Source organism: Rhamphochromis longiceps, linkage group LG3 (genome assembly GCF_057381845.1).
Source record: "Rhamphochromis longiceps isolate RC_006_pf linkage group LG3, R_longiceps_female_GT1.1, whole genome shotgun sequence".
Classification (NCBI taxonomy): Eukaryota; Metazoa; Chordata; class Actinopteri; order Cichliformes; family Cichlidae; genus Rhamphochromis; species Rhamphochromis longiceps.
The window spans coordinates 52,929,734-52,952,839 of NC_140559.1; the positions used below are offsets into that span (position 1 = coordinate 52,929,734).

General features: G+C 41.2%; 2 protein-coding genes, 1 long non-coding RNA gene and 5 other non-coding genes across 9 annotated transcripts; 1 reads left to right on the plus strand and 7 right to left on the minus strand.

The window, feature by feature from the left end:
• Positions 1-854: 854 nt before the first annotated feature.
• Positions 855-10,151, minus strand: batf2 (basic leucine zipper ATF-like transcription factor 2). Its single transcript, XM_085400327.1, has 3 exons — positions 7,685-10,151; positions 6,521-6,640; positions 855-3,018 (listed from the first exon to the last, which is right to left on the minus strand). Exons 1-3 carry the CDS (start codon positions 7,745-7,747, stop codon positions 1,954-1,956), a joined length of 1,248 nt encoding a protein of 415 aa, XP_085256453.1. The 5' UTR covers positions 7,748-10,151; the 3' UTR covers positions 855-1,953.
• Positions 10,152-14,894: 4,743 nt separating this feature from the next.
• arl2 (ADP-ribosylation factor-like 2) lies at positions 14,895-17,158 on the plus strand. Its single transcript, XM_085400328.1, has 5 exons — positions 14,895-15,093; positions 15,381-15,491; positions 16,084-16,246; positions 16,665-16,745; positions 16,834-17,158. The coding sequence occupies exons 1-5, from the start codon at positions 15,029-15,031 to the stop codon at positions 16,966-16,968; spliced, it is 555 nt and encodes a 184-aa protein (XP_085256454.1). The 5' UTR covers positions 14,895-15,028; the 3' UTR covers positions 16,969-17,158.
• Positions 17,159-17,541: 383 nt separating this feature from the next.
• Positions 17,542-21,531, minus strand: LOC146675225 (uncharacterized). Of its 2 annotated transcripts, none has more exons than XR_014910254.1 (12): positions 21,505-21,531; positions 20,902-20,935; positions 20,620-20,650; positions 20,211-20,258; positions 19,982-20,021; positions 19,670-19,718; positions 19,382-19,431; positions 19,129-19,183; positions 18,736-18,779; positions 18,185-18,223; positions 17,903-17,985; positions 17,542-17,705 (listed from the first exon to the last, which is right to left on the minus strand). It is a non-coding gene; the product is annotated as an uncharacterized LOC146675225 (long non-coding RNA). The 2 variants fall into 2 exon arrangements; XR_014910255.1 differs by having other exon boundaries at positions 19,982-20,014; positions 20,207-20,258; positions 21,505-21,527.
• On the minus strand, positions 17,775-17,846 carry LOC146675226 (small nucleolar RNA SNORD31). The gene has a single exon (XR_014910872.1). It is a non-coding gene; the product is annotated as a small nucleolar RNA SNORD31 (small nucleolar RNA).
• LOC146675227 (small nucleolar RNA SNORD31) lies at positions 18,050-18,121 on the minus strand. The gene has a single exon (XR_014910871.1). It is a non-coding gene; the product is annotated as a small nucleolar RNA SNORD31 (small nucleolar RNA).
• Positions 18,889-19,014, minus strand: LOC146675228 (small nucleolar RNA SNORD22). The gene has a single exon (XR_014910874.1). It is a non-coding gene; the product is annotated as a small nucleolar RNA SNORD22 (small nucleolar RNA).
• On the minus strand, positions 19,530-19,594 carry LOC146675229 (small nucleolar RNA SNORD29). The gene has a single exon (XR_014910875.1). It is a non-coding gene; the product is annotated as a small nucleolar RNA SNORD29 (small nucleolar RNA).
• Positions 20,737-20,809, minus strand: LOC146675230 (small nucleolar RNA SNORD36). Its single transcript, XR_014910696.1, has one exon. It is a non-coding gene; the product is annotated as a small nucleolar RNA SNORD36 (small nucleolar RNA).
• Positions 21,532-23,106: the final 1,575 nt, after the last annotated feature.

A 23,106-nucleotide genomic window follows, 5' to 3' on the forward strand; every position in this document is an offset into this window, starting at 1 on the left:
CAGTCAACGGTTATACATAAGAGGTTATTTATTCTCATAGTGTGCTTCTACATGGAAGTCATGCTTGTATAAGCAAGTCATAAGAGTGCGTGACAAAAAAAACAGACCAAACAAACACTAACACGTTCCTATACAAGACTTTAAAATGTTATAAACATGATCTGACTCGACCATTGTCAATGAGCTACACTGTTAGAGAGTTAGCTCCATCCGGTCGTTAAGTGATGACGCGACGAATCCTACTTCCGGGCCTAAAGTAGTCTGCGTTTAATATGGCTTTTGTGTTGTTAACATGTTTAATGTTTTGTATTTTCTTCTATTTAATCTCAAAAAGCTCCTAAAACAGTCAGTGATCACTGTTGACCTCCCTCGGCTTTTATTACCGCTAATCATTTATTTAAGCTCAGTTTTTAAAACCTTAGGATGTAACTACAGCCCAGCCCATGCAGCAGTATATGAATGACTAACCTCGTATTGTGGATGGATTATCTCAGTTGTTCTCCTGGCTGAAGTTTGGTCCTTTTACAGCACCCTGCCATGCGATTACATTTGTTCCTGACCACCGAGAACACTCACGGTAACTTTTATCGAGTGGAAAAAAAGTTAGCTTGTTTATATTATGCTAACATAGCTGTGTCGCTAGCGGTCACGTAGCACATCATTATATACCAGCTAGCCCAACTTCAGTAACCCTACAAACGTCACTGCTGTTTAGTTTTCTGTCTTCATTTATGTTGGAAGTGATAACAAAGCTGTACGTTTTAATTTGTTTCCAAAACCCCGCAGTCAGGACATGTTATATTGTATTTAGATAGAAGCTAGCGAGCTAACTTCCTGCTAACTTCTAACTCCGTTAAATGTCATAAATTCCGTTTTCATGGATGCCTGGATGTTAAACTCAATTGTTACACCTGGTAGAGCAGAACGCTGATCATTTTATTAAAGATGAAAGACTTTAGACAGTTTTTCAACTCTCAGTAATGCCATAGTGATCGTTTGATATATGGACCTGCAGCGGAGTTTAGGCCCAGACACGGCTAGTGACGTCAGACTGAACAACCGGATTATTAGCTCTGATAGCTGGGATCACTACATTCTAATGCAACCTTGTAATAAAGCAGCCCTTCACAGTGGCTCACAGGGAATTTAGAAGGCCAGCGATCCCACTGTACTGTACCAATTTCATGAAAGTGGCTGATTTCACTTTAAGATTTAAATATCAATTAGCAGCAGTAGCAGAATATGTGCTGAGAATGTGTGTCTTCAATTAAGATTAAGGTACATAAATAAAAAGAAGAAGAAAGTGAGTAAGGATGTGTTGTTAACTTTGGCACTGCCCTGTGTTTGTATTGCAGCTTAGAAGGAAATTTATTCTGGTAACCTTTCCGTGAAGTTGCAAGGAAGTGAGAGGACCACTCCACCCAATCTAAAATTAAAAGTTACAAGTTTCACCATGTTGACTCAGTTTTACTATGTCTCCTTTTTCATGATTTAGGAAAGAGCGGTGCCTGCAAATGATTACTGACTGTGGAAAAAGACACTGGAATTTATTGCGTTCGTTCTTGAAATTAGAGATTTCTGCTCAAAGACCCTCAAAGTTCGGGAGGCATTTTTATGCCACTTACTAATAAGCGCAGACATAAAGATTACTTTAGTCTCAGAGAGGATGAGATAACCTGTGACGCTGGAGGTACAAATACATGAGAATCTAGTCAGCTACTGGTTGCATTCTGGAAACCGCAGGGTTCAGATTGACAATTTTTCTGTGACCAAACCAAATGGAAGCTCAATCATGAAATCGCTGCATTTTCGTAACAGAAAGCTCAATAAATAAGTAGCATCTGGTATGAATATGAAATATGACAGAAGACATTCAGTCTTTGGTTTGTTACTAGCTTGAGTCCAGAGGTCATCTCCTCACAACACATGAATCAAAATGACTTTTCTGTAGCGCTACTGGTTATTATTCCCACTTATGAGCCAGTCGAAAAAATCACAAAGTTCAAGTTCCTTTGAGGGAACCCCTGGTTGTGGCGCCAATGGCGGAGGTTCAGACGGAGCCCTATCGAAGCTGCTGGAGGTAGCTTGAGATATATCAAGTGGACCGGGGACAGTGAGCAGGGAGAGCAGAGACACACTGTTTGATGTATTGTCTTGATCATAACTCTGCTTTGAGGAAAAAGAAGGCATGGGTGATGGCTCCAAACCTGAAACGGCTGGAGCTAAAAGAGAAGGAGGAAGAGGATTTTGAAGAGGTGATGGTAAAAAAGTAGACGGTGAAACTGAACTGCTTGGGTTTCCACTAAAGCGACATGGAGGCATTTGGGGCACGCAACCCGGTGCTACTACACCCGCACTTCCAGCCTCTAAATGGGAATAAGGGGGTGTAGCGTCAGCTGTAGCATTTAGAAAAGATGTTTTCTCCTTAAAAAATCCGTCCACTGTGTAACCCATTTCACAGAGGGTGTCTTGCTCCAGCGTGGGCTGCGCAGCTGTGGAGAGCACACCGGAGGGAACGGGGTTTGAAATAAGACCGTCACAGATGGGTATACCATTTGTTGTGCTTGAGGTCATTATAGGTTCTTTGCTAAATAAAGAGTGCAGAGCTGTGTATGTGGTGAAAGATGCTGAATAGGGAACTGTCACTGGGCTGGAGGAAGAGGAAGAGGAGGAATTGAAGAGCTTAGGTGAAGAATGAGCAGAGGAGGCTAATGTTGTGTTAGCTGGAGGAGAGACATGGTTTCTTTTGACGCAGTCAAGGCTCTGAAGTCCCAGGCTGGAGGTCAGAGAGAAGGGGAGCGCAGAGGAAGCAGCCACGGTGGAGTCCGAGGCCTCGGCGATTCCGTGATGGTTGGAGCTGGTCTGACAGTCAGCTGAAGAAGAACCCGCAAGGCTGGAGGGGAGGCGGCAGTAAGGTTCGTGATGCTCCAGCGACGTCGTTAACAGGTGCAGCTCCTTTTTCAATGCAGCGATCTCCTTATGAAGAGCCGAGTTCGAGTGCTCAAGACTCTGGAGTTCCTGAGGAGACAGAGGGCAAAGGGGAATAGGAAGCGATTAAATAAGGGGGTGGGGGAAAAAAGACAAAGCGGAGGGATCAATAGTAAAGAAGAAAAGTCAGGTATATCTTTATTATCCCTAACTGAGGCGCTCACCAGCCATAAAAACTTATTACAGACATACATCAAAGGACAAACAATGAACGCAATCACATGCCACCCACATAATATCACACCAAGCCTGTGCTGCGCAGTAATAAAACGACACAGCGAAACAATCTTAATGACGCTCCTTTAAGGCTCCGAGAGTGTGCAGCAATAGAAAGCACAAGAGGCATGAAGTGTGGCCAACGCCAGGACCCCAAAGGAGAACTGAAATATTGCTCCTAAGTGACAGCGCTGCAAGATCAGCATGAAACGAGTGGGTAGGCGGTGGAGAGAGAACAAAAAGTGACTCCTTGCTGATAAGTGCAGACTAATGCATGGGACCAATTAGGAAAATTTTGAATTGAAATGTGGCAAAAAGCTTTCTCAATAAACGTGCCTTTTTGGAGCATTTACAACGGTTTTCTTTACATTTAGCGGTAAACTTAAAGCACTTTCGAGATGCTCGTCCTTTTTTTAGTGGTCATATATACATACTGTTACATTGGTGGCCATAGTTTCAAATACATACAACTAATGAACTCAGTCTTTAACAATAAAATTCACTGTTTTTGACTGTTTTTTTCTACTCTTGGATCTGCCGGGGATATGCCTAATATAGTCATCTCGGACAGACTGTGGCTGAAGCCCCATCACCTGCTGCTCAAACCTTCGAGTCGCAAAGAGCAGATAATAATAAGAAATCTGAGTCAGACCTCAGTAAGTTAGGCCTAGAGATCAGCTGATGACCCTCAGTAACCCCCGTTCACTATAGGGGGAAAATAAATGTATATTCCACGACCACCTCTTCGGCTTTGGCTGCTAGCAGAGTCTTCGGTAGTTTGCACAGAAGGCTCCAACTCCTGCAAACACTCGCTAGCTAACCACCAGCCGGCTGATAAACTTGAAACAGTGCGGCGTAAACAAGAAGCAAACAAGAACAAAGACCTTCAAAGTAAAAGTTGTACCTCATCTCTAAAACCAACACACGTTAAAAGGCACAACTTCTTGACGATGAAGGCAAAGGTTCTCTGTTTTTAGCTGAGGTCACACTTCTTCCCAAATTTCACTACTGCCACAGACAACTCAGCGTCTTCCATAAAAACTAGAGGCCATCTCTGACTAACCAAAGCAAACACAGGGTGATAACACTGACGAAAGGCAATTTCGCCTTAAGGCGATGCCTAAAGTGGGCCGGAACAATCCGGAGCAGCATTCCAGCTCATTCAGTAAAGTACAGAGTAGTTAAATGTGATTGGCAGATTTGACTAATGCATAATGACTAATGATTTCATTTGCAGCCTGCTTTCAGCTGACAGCATGGAGATATCTGCTTAGTTTCCAAAAAAAATGTAGTTCCTAAGAACAGAAGAAAAAGGAGGTCAGCATACAACAGCCTCAAAGATATGAGTGAACAGAGAACAGGAGAAGAAGATGATAAACTGTTTTCAAAGTTAAGAACTTTTCAGCAAGGGACATTTGATAAAATGGAAATCTTACTTGCAGTACTTGAATCTACACATGATTTACTGCTAATCATACTATTTTATCTATATATTGCAAAACTGTGAAGGTTGCATGAAAATAGTAGTCATTGTGGTGCAAGTTACGGTGGCAGAGCCTGCACACACACACACAGGATATGCCTAAGATTTAACTAAGGATTATTTTGAACTGTGACCCACTCAAATCTACTCTAATGAGCCGTCACTTCAGCACAGCTAACATTCGTCTACTTTTAACATTAAAGTGTAAACTTGACAGTTGCCCTGAAGAAGAGTCAGAGCTGTGCTATGCAGTTGTGAGTCACGGTCTCCGTCCCATTAAACTGTAAGCTGCTGACACAACTTTGAGTTTTTAACAAGTTCGAGTGGCTTGAGGCAACGACACTTCCCAGAACTTCAAGTGAAGCACACACACACGCAGCAGAACTGAAAGAGAAGGAAAGAGGGAAAGCGAAAGTGCGAGTTCCCGACACAAAAAAAGACACGCACACACATTCACACCCATTCATAAATTTGGTACACGCAGACATATTGAGCAGGTTACAACAGGTAGGATGTAATCTAAAAGGAAAATAGAGCTTAGTGGTAGTAAAAGAGCACGAGCTCGGGTGCAGCACAGCAAACCGGTGGTTTTGTTTTCTCTTTGTCAGAATGAGAGTAATTAAACACATTTATGAGCGTGAACCGACGGACGAATCAGATTAGTGACATGACAGGAGAACAAATGCTTCTTTTTACTGCACAGAAACCTGAATTTGTACAACTCAACCTGTTGGTTAAATAGGACTCTGTGGCTTAGGCTCATCCTCATGTCCACTCATACTTTTTTGGAATTGGAAATGGCAAATTTGTTTAAGATAGTATTAGGAAAAAAATTGACCTAGGCTAAAGAAAATTGTACAGAAATATATATACATATGAAGCATAATTATCAAATTATCAAACGAAACTGCAGATCTCATGTGATGGGAGAAATTTTAAAACTATGAGCCAAGTAATCTGGCTGGAATACAGAAGTGCAAAGTTTAGCAAGATAAGACAAGAGGAACCTATTAAAGGTCTCACAAACAACCAAAGCAGGTGACCAGCGAAGTGAACGCAACACAGGAAGCGTGCTAAGATGCGGCATTCCCACCGTGCTTAAAGATGCACATCAACAGATTAACTGTATGTACAACTGTGTGCCACTGCTTATCAAAATCACCAGCATATGACGATGCACAATAACTTAGTTCCATTTAGCTCTTCATGTAACTAGTAGCTAACATTATTTCAGTATTTTAGAGAACACCACCACCTGAATACTTTCTGCTTCAATGGATGGGTTTCAAATCACAGTAAGAAATCTTGAACACCACATTTTTACAATAACCCTTCATAACTGTAATGCATGTATGACCTTGAAACAGTTTTCAGGGCTACGTGCTGTTAGGCTTGTGTGTAAGCACGCGGTCATCAAAGATACTTTAGAAATCTGACTGAGTGCTCTGGGAAGCGTGTCCGTGTGTGCGGATGTGTACCCTGACCTGTGGAATTTGCACCCGCCCCCCAGGGGAGAAAAAAAAGACAGGCAAGTACAGATTGAAAACAAATGCGTCTGTGTGTGTGCGTGTGTATATGTGTGTGTGGATGGCAGACAGGAAAGGGAGGGCTGATAGGGAGGGCAAAGCAGAGGGAGTGAAAGTCCTTCTCCTAAAGCAGGCTATTTACAAGAAACGCCTGCAAGCATGCTGCCAGATTACACAATACGCACGCGCGTGCACACGCACACATACACACACTGCTCATCAAACAGGCTGTGTGTGAAAAGGAGACAGAAAGTGACAGAGTCAGAGGATGACAATGGAAGGAAGCAGAGGGGGAAAGGAGTCAGACCTCATGAAGTTCATCTGCTCTCTCTGTCTGTTTTCTGCGGCTCTTCCTCGCTGCATCCCTGTTCTTCTCCCGTCTTTTTGGCCCTCTGGGTCCCATCTGTTGTCCCCCTCTTTCTCTCTCCTGCCAAAACAACAACAGAATTAAGGAGAAATATCTGGGGTTAATTAGACCGCACAGTGACACAGTGGGCGTTCAAGTATGCACTTCTATTTTGACTTTGGCTTTCTTCTTTTTAAAGGGCGTGTATCGATTTCATTTCGATACCGCGTTTTTGTTTTAAAGGTATAACATGACTTACAAGGTCATGAGACAAACCAATCACATGAGACAGTGCGTGTGGCCCTTCAAAATAAAGCGGGTCAATAATACGTGAAGTGCTTTGATGCAGCGCGTGATGCGAAGCAAAGGCGAGGGCTGACAAACCATATGACAAATAACAAGGAAGATTCTTTTTATTGCACACAATAATTCAGGTCTTTATTAGACTACACCTTCCATTCATTTCGTGAGTTCAATTTTCACTCAGCACAGCTGTTGCTGACTGTTCTACAGGCAGTATGTACAATCTGTGTATACTTTGCAAACACACACACGATAACTGCAGTAAATAACCTGAGCCGGACGTGAACTGAGGGTTCAGGGCACCAGAGGTGGAAGACCAATACTCAGTTTAAAAACTAATAACAATAATGATAATTAAGGTACTAATAATTTAAATGAAATTTAAATAAATCACTTATTTTACAAACAGATCTGTTTGGAGGGCTTAAAGTGGATCTGAGTTGATAAATAGTGGTTTTAGAGGCAGTGGATGATGATTATAACTAGCATGACTAATAATTAATACTATATATTACTATATATTGCTGTATATTACTATACAATAATGATAATAATTATAACTTTAGCTTTAATAATATATCATTTTTATTTACAGTGTAAAAAGGAAAAAAGCCAGAGGTTCATTAATCAGAAGAGGATCTGACTCAATATAAACAGTGAATGGGTGTTATACCTGTTGTAGCCCATAATTATAACCAATATCGGTGTGAATTTCACATCACATAAGTTTACTCTTAGCATCAACAGCGTGAAAAGGTCCATAGGATGACCTGAATACGGGGATTTGATGATCGAGTCAAGAGACGAGAAAGAGGAACTTACCGATCCTGCAGTACTGCTGGGGCTGGCGGACTCGGACCCGGAGTCCATGTATAACGGGGACATCTTGACCCACGCTCCTGCAGCAGACTGGCTCACCTGTCGGCTGGTCGCCTGCGGCAGCACGAGGCTTTCACCTGTCTTGGACCATGAGTGCAGCAGGGGAAGCCGTATCCATTCATACGCGATTATCGGGATATCAGGACAGAGCAGGTAATGCTGGGACCTGTTGCCGTGCTACAGACTAACATCGGATGTGTTGCTTGGTGACTGTGTGGCGCTGACTGAGGCGCTCAGTCGCTTTATCTGATGACTTATGAGTTCCGCAGGTCTGGCAACAGATGATGCAACATGATGCTGCTGTTCTCTTTCTCTTTCGGTTTCTCTTTATTTTAAACTGACCCGTTGCCTTGCAAAGCTGGAGGGGGTGGGCGTGCTGCTTTCAGGTGCAGCATGTTAGTTTCACTCCCCACACGTGCTTACAAAGTGCATTCGATTTATCTCTCACACGCGCACATTGTTGTGCAGCTTCACGTCACGCAGTAAATCCGTGTTTTTCTGCTAACATCTCTGACATGTTAGCGTCACACTTTTAAGGTCCGGATTGTGAAAAGACCAACGTGTGAAATCCTAATTTCCGACAGCACGTGAATGCGTTATTTTAAATGGCTGGGGAAAGTTTCACAGGGGCAGGAAGCGCTCGGGTCTGCTGACCATATATAGACTAAGGTGTCTCCTTCCCCACGTGCAGGGAATTTCTAAAGCGGATTGCCAGGAAATTGCTGTCCAAGCCTCCAGAAACAAGCCAGCGCTTGGAAGAGTTCTCGGCAGAAAATGATGTAACTTTCCACAGAAACATTTGAGCTCTGATGGCTTCAGGTCTTCTAAGCCGAGAAGAAAATGGCTAACTCATGGGATTTTCAGAGATACCTGATCCAGCCTGTAGGCTGAAGGGTTTGTTTGTTTTGTCTGCATGTCATTGCACATGTGTATAGTGACAATAAAATGCATTCTATTTTCTTTCTCTCCTTTAAACTTAGCTTAATATTAGAAGCTGCCCTTATTTACTTTTTTACACTATTGTCTCAAATTTGAAATGTAACATTTTATCTCTGAGATGTCAAACATTTGGTCCGAGGACCAGACCAGACTCACCAAGGGATCCAATCCGGCTCACTGCAGGGCTTGAAGGGCTGGAAAGTTTAAAATACAACGCATCTGGGAAGTGTTCACAGCACTTCACTTGTTCTACTTTTTGCATTGTTACAGCCTTATTCCAAAATGAATACATTCATTTTTCTCACTTTGTAAATATGGGGTATTATGATTGGAAAAATTAATGTAATCCTTTTTTTTTAGTGTAAGGCTGTAAAGTGACAAAATGTAGAACAAGACAAGTGCTCTAAATACATCCACTGTATGATATATTCGGTTTTTCCTAAAAAAAAACAAAAAAAACAAACCAAAAAACCCCCCAAATGCTGCTATTCCTGGTGTTAAAGAGTGAAAATGTTTTCCAGCTGAAGTGGTGAGGGAAAGTACCAACAAGGTAGGTGGTGTATCCTCTTGACAGGAAATTAGAAAGGGAAAGTTGGTGGCGAATTAAAGACATACGGGAAAGCATTTGAAGGAAGAGTCTAGAAAAAAAAAGAAAAAGACAAAAAAAAAGTGGGAAATGAACAAAGTGCAATGAAGAACTGAGAAGCTAAGTGTACAGCAAGAAAAAATGTTTAGAGTGCATTGAATTTGAGTCTCGGCAATAAAGGAAGGCGAAAATAACTTGTCAATTGGCTAGACAGAGATCGAGCTGGAACGGATGAGCAGCAGGTTGGGGTGATTAAGGATAGAGTTGGAAATGTGCTAATGAGTCAAGTCAGGGTGTTGACAAGTTGGAAGAAATACTTTTGAGGAACTGATGGGTGTAGAAAATGTAAGAGAGAGTAAGATGGGTGGAACATGGATAAGAAAGGATGAAGTGAGGGCAGCTATGAAGAGAATGAAGAGTGCAAAGGTGGTTCATCCAAATGACATACACAATCAAAGGTTTGGACACACCTTTCCATTTAATGGTTTTTCTTTATTTTTACTACTTTCTATATTGTAGATACATCAAATGTTATTAAGCAAGATATATGGAATTATGTAGCAAAGAAAACATTGATAAAAAGCTCTAAATATGTTTTATATTTTAGATTCTTGAAAGTAGCCACGCTTTTCTTTGTTGACAAATGTTTTTTCTATCACAGGTCTGCCTTGTCAGGGTTCATTTGTGGAATTTCTTGCCTTCTTAATGCGGGGTTGGGACCATCAGTTGTACTGTGCAGAAGTCAGGATGGTACACAGCTGACTGTCTTATTTGACAACTGTTAGAATTCATTTTACGGCAACCAATCGCATAAGTGAAACGATAGTCTGTAATTTCTTTAAGATCTGAATCTAAGTCAGTCAAAATTTGAATGTGTCCCAAAGTGGAGTTACAAAAACCATCAATCGCTCTGGTGAAACTGGCTCACACGAGGACCGCCCAGGAAAGGAAGACTAAGAGTCATCTCTGCTACTGAGGAAAAATTCATCTGAGTCAGCAGCCTCAGATTAGAGCCCAGATAAATGCCACACAGAGTTCCAGTAGCAGACACATCTCTACATCAAATGATCAGACTGCACGAATCAGGCCTTTATGGTCAAATAGCTGCTAAGAAACAACTCCAAAGAAAAGCAACAAGCAGAAGAGATTTGTTTGGGCGAGGATACAGAAGGATTCAATTCAATTCAATTCAATTTTATTTATATAGCGCCAAATCACAACAAAAGTCGCCTCAAGGCGCTTCATAGATACAGAGAAAAACCCAACAATCATATGACCCCCTATGAGCAAGCACTTTGGCAACAGTGGGAAGGAAAAACTCCCTTTTAACAGGAAGAAACCTCCGGCAGAACCAGGCTCAGGGAGGGGCGGCCATCTGCTGCGACCGGTTGGGGTGAGAGAAGGAAGACAGGATAAAGACATGCTGTGGAAGAGAGACAGAGGTTAATAACAGATATGATTCAATGCAGAGAGGTCTGTTAATACATAGTGAGTGAGAAAGGTGACTGGAAAGGAAAAACTCAATGCATCATGGGAATCCCCGGCAGCCTACGTCTATTGCAGCATAACTAAGGGAGGATCCAGGGTCACCTGGTCCAGCCCTAACTATATGCTTTAGCAAAAAGGAAAGTTTTAAGCCTAATCTTGAAAGTAGAGATAGTGTCTGTCTCCCGAATCCAAACTGGAAGCTGGTTCCACAGAAGAGGGGCCTGAAAACTGAAGGCTCTGCCTCCCATTCTACTTTTAAATACTCTAGGAACAACAAGTAAGCCTGCAGAGCAAGAGCGAAGTGCTCTAATAGGGTGATATGGTACTACAAGGTCATTAAGATAAGATGGAGCCTGATTATTTAAGACCTTGTATGTGAGGAGCAGGATTTTGAATTCAATTCTGGACTTGAAGCCAATGAAGCGAAGCCAAAACAGGAGAAATATGCTCTCTCTTTCTAGTCCCTGTCAGCACTCTTGCTGCAGCATTTTGGATTAGCTGAAGGCTTTTCAGTGAGTTTTTTGGACATCCTGATAATAATGAATTACAGTCGTCCAGCCTGGAAGTAATAAATGCATGAACTAGTTTTTCAGCGTCACTCTGAGACAGGATATTTCTAATTTTAGAGATGTTGCACAAATGGAAGAAAGCAGTCTTACATATTTGTTTAATATGTGCATTGAAGGACATATCCTGGTCAAAAATGACTCCAAGGTTCCTCACCGTGTTACTGGAGGCCAAGGTAATGCCATCCAGAGTAAGAATCTGGTTAGATACCATATTTCTAAGATTTTCAGGGCCGAGTACAATAACTTCAGTTTTATCTGAATTAAGAAGCAGAAAGTTAGCGGCCATCCAGGTCTTTATGTCTTTAAGACATTCCTGCAGTTTAACTAATTGGTGTGTGTTATCTGGCTTCATAGATAGATAGAGCTGCGTGTCATCTGCATAGCAGTGAAAATGTATGCTATGTCTTCTAATGATGCTGCCTAAGGGAAGCATGTATGATGTAAACAGAATTGGTCCTAGCACTGAACCCTGTGGAACTCCATAATTAACCTCAGTGTGTGAAGAGGACTCTCCATTTACATGTACAAATTGGAGTCTATTAGATAGATATGATACAAACCACTGCAGTGCAGTACCTGTAATACCTACAGCATGTTCTAATCGCTCTAATAGGATATTATGGTCAACAGTATCGAATGCTGCGCTAAGGTCTAGCAGGACAAGCACAGAGATGAGTCCACTGTCAGAGGCCATAAGAAGATCATTTGTAACCTTCACTAAAGCTGTTTCTGTGCTGTGATGAGCTCTGAAACCTGACTGAAACTCTTCAAATAAACCATTCCTCTGCAGATGATCAGTTAGCTGTTTGACAACTACTCTTTCAAGGATTTTTGATATGAAAGGAAGGTTGGAGATTGGCCTATAATTAGCTAAGACTGCTGGGTCTAGAGATGGCTTTTTGAGGTTTAACTACAGCTAGCTTGAAGGCCTGTGGTACATAGCCGATCATTAGAGATAGGTTGATCATATTTAAGATCGAAGAATTAATTAATGGCAGGACTTCTTTGAGCAGTTTTGTAGGAATGGGGTCTAAAAGGAATGAACATTAGACCGGTGGACATCTGTGCTTTGGTCTGATGAGTCCAAATTTGAGATGTTTGGTTCCACTTGCTGTTTCTTTGTGCAATACAGAAAAGGTGAATAGATGGTCTCTACGTTCATGGTTCCCACCGTGAAGCATGGAGAAGGAAGGTGAAGATGCTTTGCTGGTGACAATGTTGGGCATTTACTGAAAGCTGAAGGCACACTGAACCAGCATGGCTACCACAGCATCCTGCAGCAACATGCCATCCTATCGGGTTTGCCTTTAGTTGGACCATCATTTATTTCTCAACAGGACAATGACCCCAAAACACACCTTCAGGCTGTGTAAGGGCTATTTGACCAAGAAGCAGAGTGATGGAGGTCTGCACCAGATGGCCTGGCTTCCACAGTCACCTGACCTAAACCCAATGGATGGTTTGGGATGAGATGGACCTCAGAGTGAAGGCAAAAGGCAAAAAAGTGCTCAGCATCTCTGGGAACTTCTTCAAGACTGTTAGAAAACCATTTCAGGTGACGACCTCATGAAGCTCATAGAGACAATGCCAAGAGTGTGCAAAGCAGTAATCAAAGCAAGGGGATGCTATTTTGAAAAACATGTTTTGAGTTATTTCACACTTTTGTGTTCACTACACAAGTTGATGCCTTCAGTGAGAATCTACAATGTAAATAGTCATGAAAATAAAGAAAAAAGATTAAATGAGAAGGTGTCCAAACTTTTGACTAGTAATGTACATGTGGAGAAGTGTAGCTACTGATTTAGAAGAAAATGGTAATGTGCAAAGCTGTAGTAACTACAGAGAGATAAAGCTGATGAGCCATACCATAAAGCTACAGGAAAGATGTGCTGAAGAGTTGCTGAAGCTAGGTTAAGAACAGAGGTGACGATCAGTGAGCAGCAGTATGGAGAGTAAGAGCACTACAGAGGTGTTGTTTGCTTTGACAGTGTTGATGGAGGAGTTTAGAGAAGGTCAGAAGGAGTTGCACTGTGTTCTTAAGGATCGAGAGAAAATATAGGATAGGTCAGACGAGAGGAACAGTGGTGCTGTATCAGGAAGTCAGGAGGGTGGTGCAGGACATGTATGAGGACAGTGAGCCAGGGGATAGGATTACCATCTTGCCCCTTCTTGTTTGCAGTGATGATGGGCAGGTTGACAGATGAGGAGCCAGAAGTCTCCAGCAACTCTTATGTTTGCACATGACATTATAATCTGTAATGAAAGCAGGGAGCAGGTGGCGGTATGCTCTGGAGAGAAATGGTAAATGGCCTGTATTTGTATAGCGCTTTTACTAGTCCCTAAGGACCCCAAAGCGCTTTACACAACCAGTCATCCACCCATTCACACGCTGGTGATGGCAAGCTACATTGTAGTCACAGCCACCCTGGGGCGCACTGACATAGGCGAGGCTGCCGGACACTGGTGCCACCGGGGCCAGAGAAGAGTAATTAAAGTCAGTAGTGAAAGTGAAAACTGTTCTAAAATAAGCTGACTGCTTAGGAACGCTGCAGAAGTACAGAGTGTGAAAAACAGCATCACTATCAATCACAAATATCCACAAAAAAATCTTGATTTTCACCATCTTGTGAAGGCACCGCTGCAGAAGTATTTGCATACAATGACATTTGACCACATCCACACCAGCTCCCTGTGAGGGAGAGCTATTTATAATAATATGTTTTACTTAATGTAAATAGATTAAATGAGTTATTTTAGACCAATTATTGTTAGAAATGTCACATCTTACTTAAATATATTATGTTTTCTCTAAACAAATTCACATTTTACATTTAGATTAACTGACTTGTTTAATTCCCACATAAAAATGTTGTTAATTTAAATTGTTTTGTTATCTTAAGTAAATCACGCAAGAAAAAAATATGAAACAACTCAGATTTTACTTTACAGTTTAAGAAACTATGTTTTTGTTTTAATTTATTTTTTAAGAAGAATAAGAAGAAGAGGGAAAGAGCTGGTATGGTAAAGCTTTGGACTACAGAGCCTGAACTGTATTTATTTTCTTTGGTTCTCTGTACATTAACTTAGATTAATTCGATTTTTAATTAGATTTATTAATATTTATTAATAAATCACATTTATCACATAATTCACAAAAAGGTGTCATTGCAATTTTTCCAGTGTATTTTGTTAAAAGTTAGAAAAGAAGCGCCTAAGAAATATTTGCAAAAATCTGTAAAGTGGATTCAGTGGTTGAAAACTGTGGTAAAAATAGCTGACTCGTTTATAACTCCTAAATGTAAAAATGTTCACATTTCTGATGCTTGTTTTCATTTTCACAAGATCGTTAACATTTTATATTTTGAAAATTAGAACATTCCCCAAACCGACTCAAATGTGTAATTTCCACAACAGACACAAGTAGGCGCTGCCGCAAACCATCACAGTAGTTCTCTGGCCTCCACAGCCCGGCCACACCTTAAATATGCACACTGACCAATCTGCCGGCGCCGGAAGTTGAAAGCAACCAATCCACGTTCTCTTGCTGCAAAACAAGCCAATCGGTGGCTACATGGGGCGGGATTAACACTCTGGCTTCTTCCTGAGTTGCAATGCTGCTTACGAGAGCCGAACATTATCATACTAAACTTTAAAATTATAACATACATTTATTACAGTATAACAGTTAAACGGGGCAGCGTCACGATGGGTTTACTAACAATTTTGAAGAAGATGAAACAGAAGGAGCGCGAGATGAGGCTGCTGATGCTGTATCCTTTCTGTGACAGGTTTGGCTAGGCTGAAAACAAAGTGGCATTCGTGCACTTGGTTTATTATAACTATACATGTATCAAATAAGAACCCGCAAGCTTCTCTGTGTGTCTGTGTCGTTAGATAAAGATGCCGGATAACGCCTTTCTCTTTATTTTTCCCTCTGTGCGGATTCATCCTTCTTGCTATGCTAGCTGTTACACGTATTCTAGTAAATATACGAGACGCTGATTAATCGATTAAAACCTCTCAGGTGTGTGAGTTGTCTTTAACCTGGCGCGTGCAGAGGTCTGGACAACGCGGGGAAGACGACCATCTTGAAAAAATTCAACGGGGAGGACGTCAGCACCATCTCTCCCACACTGGGCTTCAACATCAAAACGCTGGAGCACAAAGGGTAACGCGCGCACTGGCTCAAACACGCGCACACGCACGTTGCTTTGACACCCATGTTTCTTTAAAAAAACTAATCTAGTCAAGGAAAAATTTCAAAGATGGTCGATATAATAATCTAAAATTAAAATGTGCCTATATGAATATGAAAGTAGGTATTGTGTGTTGTCTTGTGTGAAAACCATGACAAATAATAAATGAAGCTTCAGTGTAATAAAGGAATAAAAGTCACAGGAAATGCTTTATCCCTTCAGATCTATTTGCCTCTATTTCCTTCCGCCTGTGGCGCCTTTTGATTTGGCTTTTATTTCTGTGTGTCAGCCTGTTAAATCCAGAATCAAAGTTAAAATCCTTCATCTCTTAAATAATCAGGCCCCATTTTACCATAAAACCAAATGGGACTATATCAGAGCACTTCGCTCTCAGGCTGCTTGCCAACTTGTGGTTCGTACGGTATTTAAAAGTAGAAGGGAGGCAAACGTTTGCTGAAAACCTCCTGTGTTAATGTACAAAAGTATTCTTTAGACCTGTTTTTTTTTTTTTTCTAGCTCAGTCTGTACATTTCCATTCATGCCTCCCACTCCTTGTGTTTCCAGGTTTAAACTGAATATTTGGGACGTAGGCGGTCAGAAGTCACTGCGCTCCTACTGGAGGAACTACTTTGAGAGCACAGATGGGCTGGTGTGGGTGGTGGACAGCGCAGACAGACTCAGACTGGAAGACTGCAGACAGGAGCTCAGCGCACTCCTCCTGGAGGAGGTATATGAGAATGACACACAGTGGAGTGACAGAATCCTTTATATTGGTTGTTTTGTTTTTTAAAGGATAAAAGAGTAAACGCAATAGGTTTGCAGTAACCGTTAGACCAGAAGGGTAGGTGTGTAAAAATGTGACACTCACTAGTCCTGAATACCAGCCTTAACCCTGGTATTCCACCTGTCATTTAAAAGGAATATTTTGCCCAAACCAATCAGAAGTATCCATTTATCTTTAATAGAAAGCAAATCTTTAATCGTTTTTCTGAGTTGTCTGGACTTTCTATATCTTTTAAGATATTTTCAAAACTGGGCAACTCACACTGGCCTCCATGGACCCCTAAAAGCTAGAGTCAAAATATTTGATTTCAGTATGAACACGTTATGCTATTTTTAAATAAGCTGCGCTCCGTTCTTTGCAGAGGTTAGCTGGTGCAACGCTGCTGGTTTTTGCCAACAAACAGGATTTACCAGGAGCTCTGTCCAAAGAGGCAATACGAGAGGTGAGCTCTGCACCCACTTGACACTGCATTTCAGCAATGATATAGTTGCATATATCACGGTGGATGCTGACACTTTGTTCTTCTGCAGGCGCTGGCCCTGGATAACATCAAAAGTCATCACTGGTGTATCATTGGTTGCAGTGCAGTAACAGGAGAGAACTTGTTAGCTGGCGTGGACTGGTTATTAGATGACATCGCTGCGAGGATCTTCACTGCTGACTGAATGTTTAACTGCAGACCAGCTGGTCTCTGTTCATGACCTGCCGCCTTTAGTGACTGAATGCTTTTATACTTGTCCCATCAAGTAAGGATTTACCCAGCAGTCCTGGGTTTGCACTGATTTAAAGGAGACTTACCATAGTTTACTTGTATGAACCCAGTAATAAAAGTTCATCCATTCTTGTGGCAAAACACTGCAGTTGCCTTCTTACAACATCCACACTTGATTCTTGCAGACAACTTGTTATGCTCGTTCTTATGTAGTCTAAAGTTCTCTTTGACATGCAATTCTTTGCAAATTCTGGTTGTATCACAAGCTCCTACAGAGAAAAATTTGGTGCTTTCCACCATTCTTGCACAGGCCAGTTCTGCATAATTTGTCATCTCATCGATCAGCCTCAAGCCAATTCTTTGACAGTTAGCATTTAGGTTTGATTTAATTTGTGCTACAACACAAAGCACCCTGTGTTATCCCTTTAAGCCAGAAACCTGACATTCTAAAAACTTGCACTATTAAAATGTTCTGGTTTATCGAGTCTCCCCACAGTCACACTTGAAATAAAACTGCTTAGTCTGCTAAATTTTAAACACTTTATTGTTTTGTTACTGCAAATTTTAAGTGACAGAACCCCACAAATGTAAACATCACAGCTGTCCACACAATTCCAGTGTAGTTCAAACTGCAGTCATCTTGGTGGCAGCACACAGGAGATCGTCACGATGTGGCACGTACCCTCCAATCTGCAAAGTTTAAAAACAAACACTTAGAAACATGGAGGGCAGGAACACTCATGTTATGATTAAGTCCGTTTTAAATCAGAGTACACCAATCAGTCATGAATCTTCAGACTGGGGCGGTAAAACAACCTCATCACTTCTGCTTAACACTAAACCGTTGCCTAATTAAGTAACTTTTCCAGTTTAAACTGGTTACTCACCATCATGACTGTGCGCAATGTCAGTCTCATGACATGAGGTGCTGGACACAGACCACATGACTCCATTGCCTCAAACAAGAAACCTGCAATAGATGAAATGTGTTAGTAGAGTCTGCTTGTGGAGTGACTGAGAACACATTTTAGCTGCTGAGATCAGAGTATACCAATCAGTCACGAATCTTCAGACTGGGGCGGTAAAACAACCTCATCACTTCTGTTTAATGTTTAACTGGACATTAAGCTGCTGCATGCTGTTAAAACAGAACCAGTGTTTGTACTCACCAGCATGAACTGACTGAACCGACGATCTGGTGTTTAAAGCTGTTTAAAGACAAACAAGTATTAAGTATCCTGCTGAAGCTCTTTTGGGGAAATTGTCAGACTGACATTAACACTTTAGTGAAGCAAATCTATAAAGCAGCATTCAAAGCCACTGTGTTATAAAGTGTCAAAGAAGTTTAAATATGACATTTCTGGGATGCGATCAGAAAACACCTTTCAGCCATGCCTCAGTCAGCACTCCTTCTCCATCAGAGCACCAGCAGGTCACCTTACACCTGGAGGGTGACGTTCAGGGTTCTCAGCGCCATGCTAGGCCAACAGGAGGGGAGACCAACTGAGTTGGAGGGGGTAGAGTCAACCCCCTCTTTGACTGTGTTGGCATGTCATCATTTGCACAAACCCAGCAGTACTAAAGTCAAGATCCAGGGCTTTCACAGTCTTATCAGACAGGAAGCATGACTGCACAGTTTTAGACCTTAATACCAGAATCATTCATCCTTTATTTTCACTATGATCACTTTTCTGTTGATGTTAACATGCACAGCACCTACCTAGGGCTTGCGTCCAGCTCACAGCTTTGACAGGCAGCTCTGTCCTGAAGGACGACACAAAGTTACATTAGCAACGTTTGCTCACAATGACGTTAGGCTACAGGTTTGTTCCCGTGCAGATAAACATCAGATGATTCACAATTCCAGTATGTTTCCATTCAGACTGTTGGTAACCCCAACAGGTCATCCCCTTATTGCCAAGGCAACACCAGTGGGTTCACCTTTTCAGGTCTGGCATTGACACGAGGCGTAAGACGTGTGCAAGTATCATCATACAGGAAACTTGAGTGACACCCATCAGTCTAAATAAAAGTTTAGAGTCCATCAAGCTCTAAGCCTCCTACATAAAGATGTCTAGATGAGCACTAAAACAAAGCTACAGAGTTCACCCACCTGGACAAACAGCTGGGATGGTGATGGCAGCATCTGGAGCCCAAACTTCAGCTACCTGTAAAATGATTGCATCAAGTCAAGGTACAGAAAGGAGGTTCAAGTCTCACAGTGTTTCCTGTGGACCGTCACTGACTTCAGATTTAAATTTTATCAACAGCAGTTCAGACGAACGAGATTCCAAAATTTCTCTCATCATTTTCAGCAGGTCTGAATATTTAAAACTGCACAGATTTTTTTTTTTTATTAAACATACCTTCAAACCGGAAAGCCTCCATGGAGCTGCTGAAGCAGTCATCAAGTCACCTGACAACAGAAATCATTTACATCACTCAAGTGGCCATGCAGATTGTATTATGACAAAATACACAGATTATAGAAATCCTTCAAAGTGAAAAGCTGCAGTTGCTCAGACGTTCGTGTCGTTTCACATCGGGTCAAAGTGAGCTAAGTATCATCATCACTGAAACTGCGCTGCAGATGAGACGTCTCGTCTCTGCACGACAAGCTCAACAGAAAGAATATTCAAGTCTTAAATCCTTACCTTGAAACTTTCTCGACTGCCTTCCTCCCCAAGCATTTGGTGGAAGTCCCTAAAGGAGAAGTTGGGCCGTTAATAAAAAAAAAGCAGGGACTACTTCTTGTGCCATTAAGGACTTGCATGTTTGATCAGGGCTTTGGTGACAAACTGCCATGTGACACATGTCGTCCAGGTGTTTGATGGGTGCTAACCCATTTCATCCTTTCAAACAGTCAGAAATGCCTCACATTATGGAACCAATAAATTAATTTAGCATTTCAGATTCAATTTCTAGAATTTCACATTAACCTGAAAAAATTAAAGCTTAATACTTACATGCGGATTTGGCATCACTTCCTTCTGAAACAACTTTAGCCTAGCAAAGAAATACGACTGTTAATCATTTGCAATAACTAACATTTACATGTTTGTTAGCCTAAATTAAAGGGTAATCAGATTAAAGGTTGACATCACATTAATCAGGCATATGCTTGTCATTAATGGTAATCATCATGCTTAAAACCCTACTGTGGAATTTTAACAACGGCAGAAAATCTTAACTGACCTCTGAATTTAAGCCACTCTGAACACTGCGGGGTTCACATCAGAGGACCTACACAGAAAAAAATAAATCTTTGTTAATGAGATCTGTATTTAAGCCCTCAAGAAATTAGAACTAGAGATTTGTCAATTCAATCACTGCCCTTAACTTTAAACCACAGTCATTGTCTTATAAAAGTGTTTTAAGAGCCATTACAGCACAATCAGGTTGGAGCCTACATGCTGCTCAGAATCTGGTAAAGAAGCTTCTTCAAAACGCTGATTCAGTAAGAGAGAGTTCCAAGACTCATCACCGCAGCACAACATGCTCATTTATAGCCACACAGATGTTTAACTGCAGAGCCACTGAGAGAGATCATTTAAATTCCTAATCCAGATTAAAATCTGAAGCACTCGGAGCATTTTCTAATTACCTGATGTAGGAAGTGTCCTCACAGGCCATGCCTGAAACCAGACGAGGAGAAAAAAAATGGCGCCGTTAGAGAGTTGTAAAAGAAAAAGCACTAGACGATCAGTGGTGATTCCTTCATGCTACTCAGTGTTTGAAATGCTGTCTTCAACGTTTTTATTCAGTGAGAGAGTTCAAACAGGTCATCACAGTAGCATGACCTTTCACGTTATGCCATTTAATACGGTTACATGACCCTACTCTCCATCTTATAATGCAATAAAGCGACTCTGTAAACAGACATTACCTGTGCAGGAAGCACGTTTCCAGCAGCTCCACATCTGGAAAGAAAAGAAAGAATGCGTTAGCATGCTGCAGCTAGCAACCAGCTAGCCATGCCGTTTACCACGTGACCGCTAAAATTTAACGTGCTACTGTTCGCGTGAAACAGTATGAAAACTGAGTTTAACAGCGTCTCAAATCAGAATAAAAAGAGTGCAATCACTGCCATTCAGGACAGGTCTGTGAAAAGTTTCATCATTTAGAGACGCTGTTAGTTGCCGTGCGGTCACTTCTGAAGCCATTAAAATGCAAGCCTGCTTTACGTTTAAGTCTCAATACTGGATGCATCAGGTAAAGAACATATTTTTATTAGTAGTGACAGAAGTTTCAGTCGAAATGTTTAAATTCTGCTGGTGGATGGTTGAAGATTACGCTAAAATCTGGTCGGTGCTCAATGAAGAGAAACTTCTAGCAAAAACACCACGCAGCGTTTAAAATGGCTGAAAATGAGACGTGAACTAACGTGAAACTGCAGCATCACTACAGCAGTTTCTTTCTTTAAAATCATCCAGTTAGTGGATAAACTCTGCAACTGAACTAAAGCGGCTAAGTGTTGCACAAATCTTACCTCTGCCAGAACATCGAAGGAAGTGGAAGAAGAGCGCGGTGCATCTCGTTTTTATGTCCCGCCTGTTGGACTCCGCCCACCGGCAAACGTCACCGAGTGGCTAACGCTTATCTTGACTCTCATCTGTATTACCAAACAATATTTGTCCAAATTTATGGCTGAAATAAATGTAAATTGTACCTTCTGTCAAGAACAACCTGAAACAGTTTCTCATTGGTTTTGGTCTTGTAAATTTACGTGTAAATTCTGGAAGGATTTCCACAAGTTTATTACTGACTCTGTTCTCCCTAATCTTCAACTATACTATAAGGATGTTGTCTTTGGCTATTATAATTTTAAAGACAAGGACAATGATGCTTTCTTCTTTATAAATTTGGTTTTATTTTTGGCAAAATTTCATATACACAAAAGCAAAGTCCTCGGCAGAAAGCCTGAACGTCTTGTATTAAAAATGGAACTTGCACAATATATAAGGACAATCTCCTCATCAAAAAACACTAAGGCTCTCAAGACTGTTAACATCTGTAACCGATTGAAACTGCTAACTTGATTTTGGCTCTTGCAAACTTTTGTTTATTTATGTTCCCCTTAATTTATTTTATCTTTTGTACTCACTTTTGTCTCACTGTCCTTGTCCCTCTCTCTGTTCCTCATTGTACTACCACAATGTCATCTTTTATGTGATTCCTGTTTTACTTGACTGTATGTCTAAAATGTGATAAATAAAGTTAATTTAAAAAAAAAAACAAAAAAAACCTCTCATCTGTATTCAGCTATGGGTGAATTAAACTGGATAGAGTCTTTTGTACACAACCTAAACTCTGTATTTTTAACGCAAGAACATCGCTCTCAGCATGTAGCTGGAGAAAGCCTACAGAGAGTGGATTTTACTACGTCACTTCCGCTAAGATTGAGCGCCATTTTTACCTCCACCAGATGGCAGCAAAGACACAGAAACAGGCTGCAGATTTTACAGACCTTAGTGAGTGTGTGTGCGGGGGAAATCCAATTTCTACATCAGACAAGACAGAAAAGAATTATCCAGCTAAAGCATAACATATATTTAAACAGCGAAGCACTTTACTATCAGTAATACCTGCGTAGCCAAATAATGCAAAAGCAATTTTGACTCAGAACACGTGATTTTCTACTCTTCCACCCTCCACAGTGTTATTCTTTCATGTAAATATCCTCCATTCCAGCAGTGGGCGAGATCAGGATCTGGGTATGACTATTGCAAACTAAACATTGTTCATTTACTGGAGTGATTTCTTTTCACTGAGTTCAAGATTTGAACACAACCTTAAATTAGGAATGATTTTTTTTACTTATCATCTCTCATTCCCCTCTCTAGTCTTGACTTGTCCCCATGAAGAGATAATGTCCAAATGTCTCGCTTATTATGCTCGGATTCTCCAAAGTGTAAAAAAAGACATGGTTTTATCTCTCTCTCTCTCTGTGTTTTTTTTTTTAAGGCAGAAAATGAAACACCGTCCAGCCATCGATCTGGAGCACACAGTGCTTGGATGAAGTATGAAGTGCTACCACAACATGAACAACGTGTTTCTGATACTTCCTGCCAGCCAGCAGCTCATGTGTGAG

Coding starts and splice junctions, on each gene's coding strand:
- arl2 (XM_085400328.1), top strand. CDS start 15,029: ATGGGTTTACTAACAATTTTGAAGAAGATGAAACAGAAGGAGCGCGAG. Junction 15,094..15,380: donor GAGATGAGGCTGCTGATGCT/GTATCCTTTCTG, acceptor TGGCGCGTGCAG/AGGTCTGGACAACGCGGGGA. Junction 16,247..16,664: donor GCGCACTCCTCCTGGAGGAG/GTATATGAGAAT, acceptor CGTTCTTTGCAG/AGGTTAGCTGGTGCAACGCT.
- batf2 (XM_085400327.1), bottom strand. CDS start 7,747: ATGTCCCCGTTATACATGGACTCCGGGTCCGAGTCCGCCAGCCCCAGC. Junction 6,641..7,684: donor CCAGCAGTACTGCAGGATCG/GTAAGTTCCTCT, acceptor TTGTTTTGGCAG/GAGAGAGAAAGAGGGGGACA. Junction 3,019..6,520: donor GAGCAGATGAACTTCATGAG/GTCTGACTCCTT, acceptor CTGTCTCCTCAG/GAACTCCAGAGTCTTGAGCA.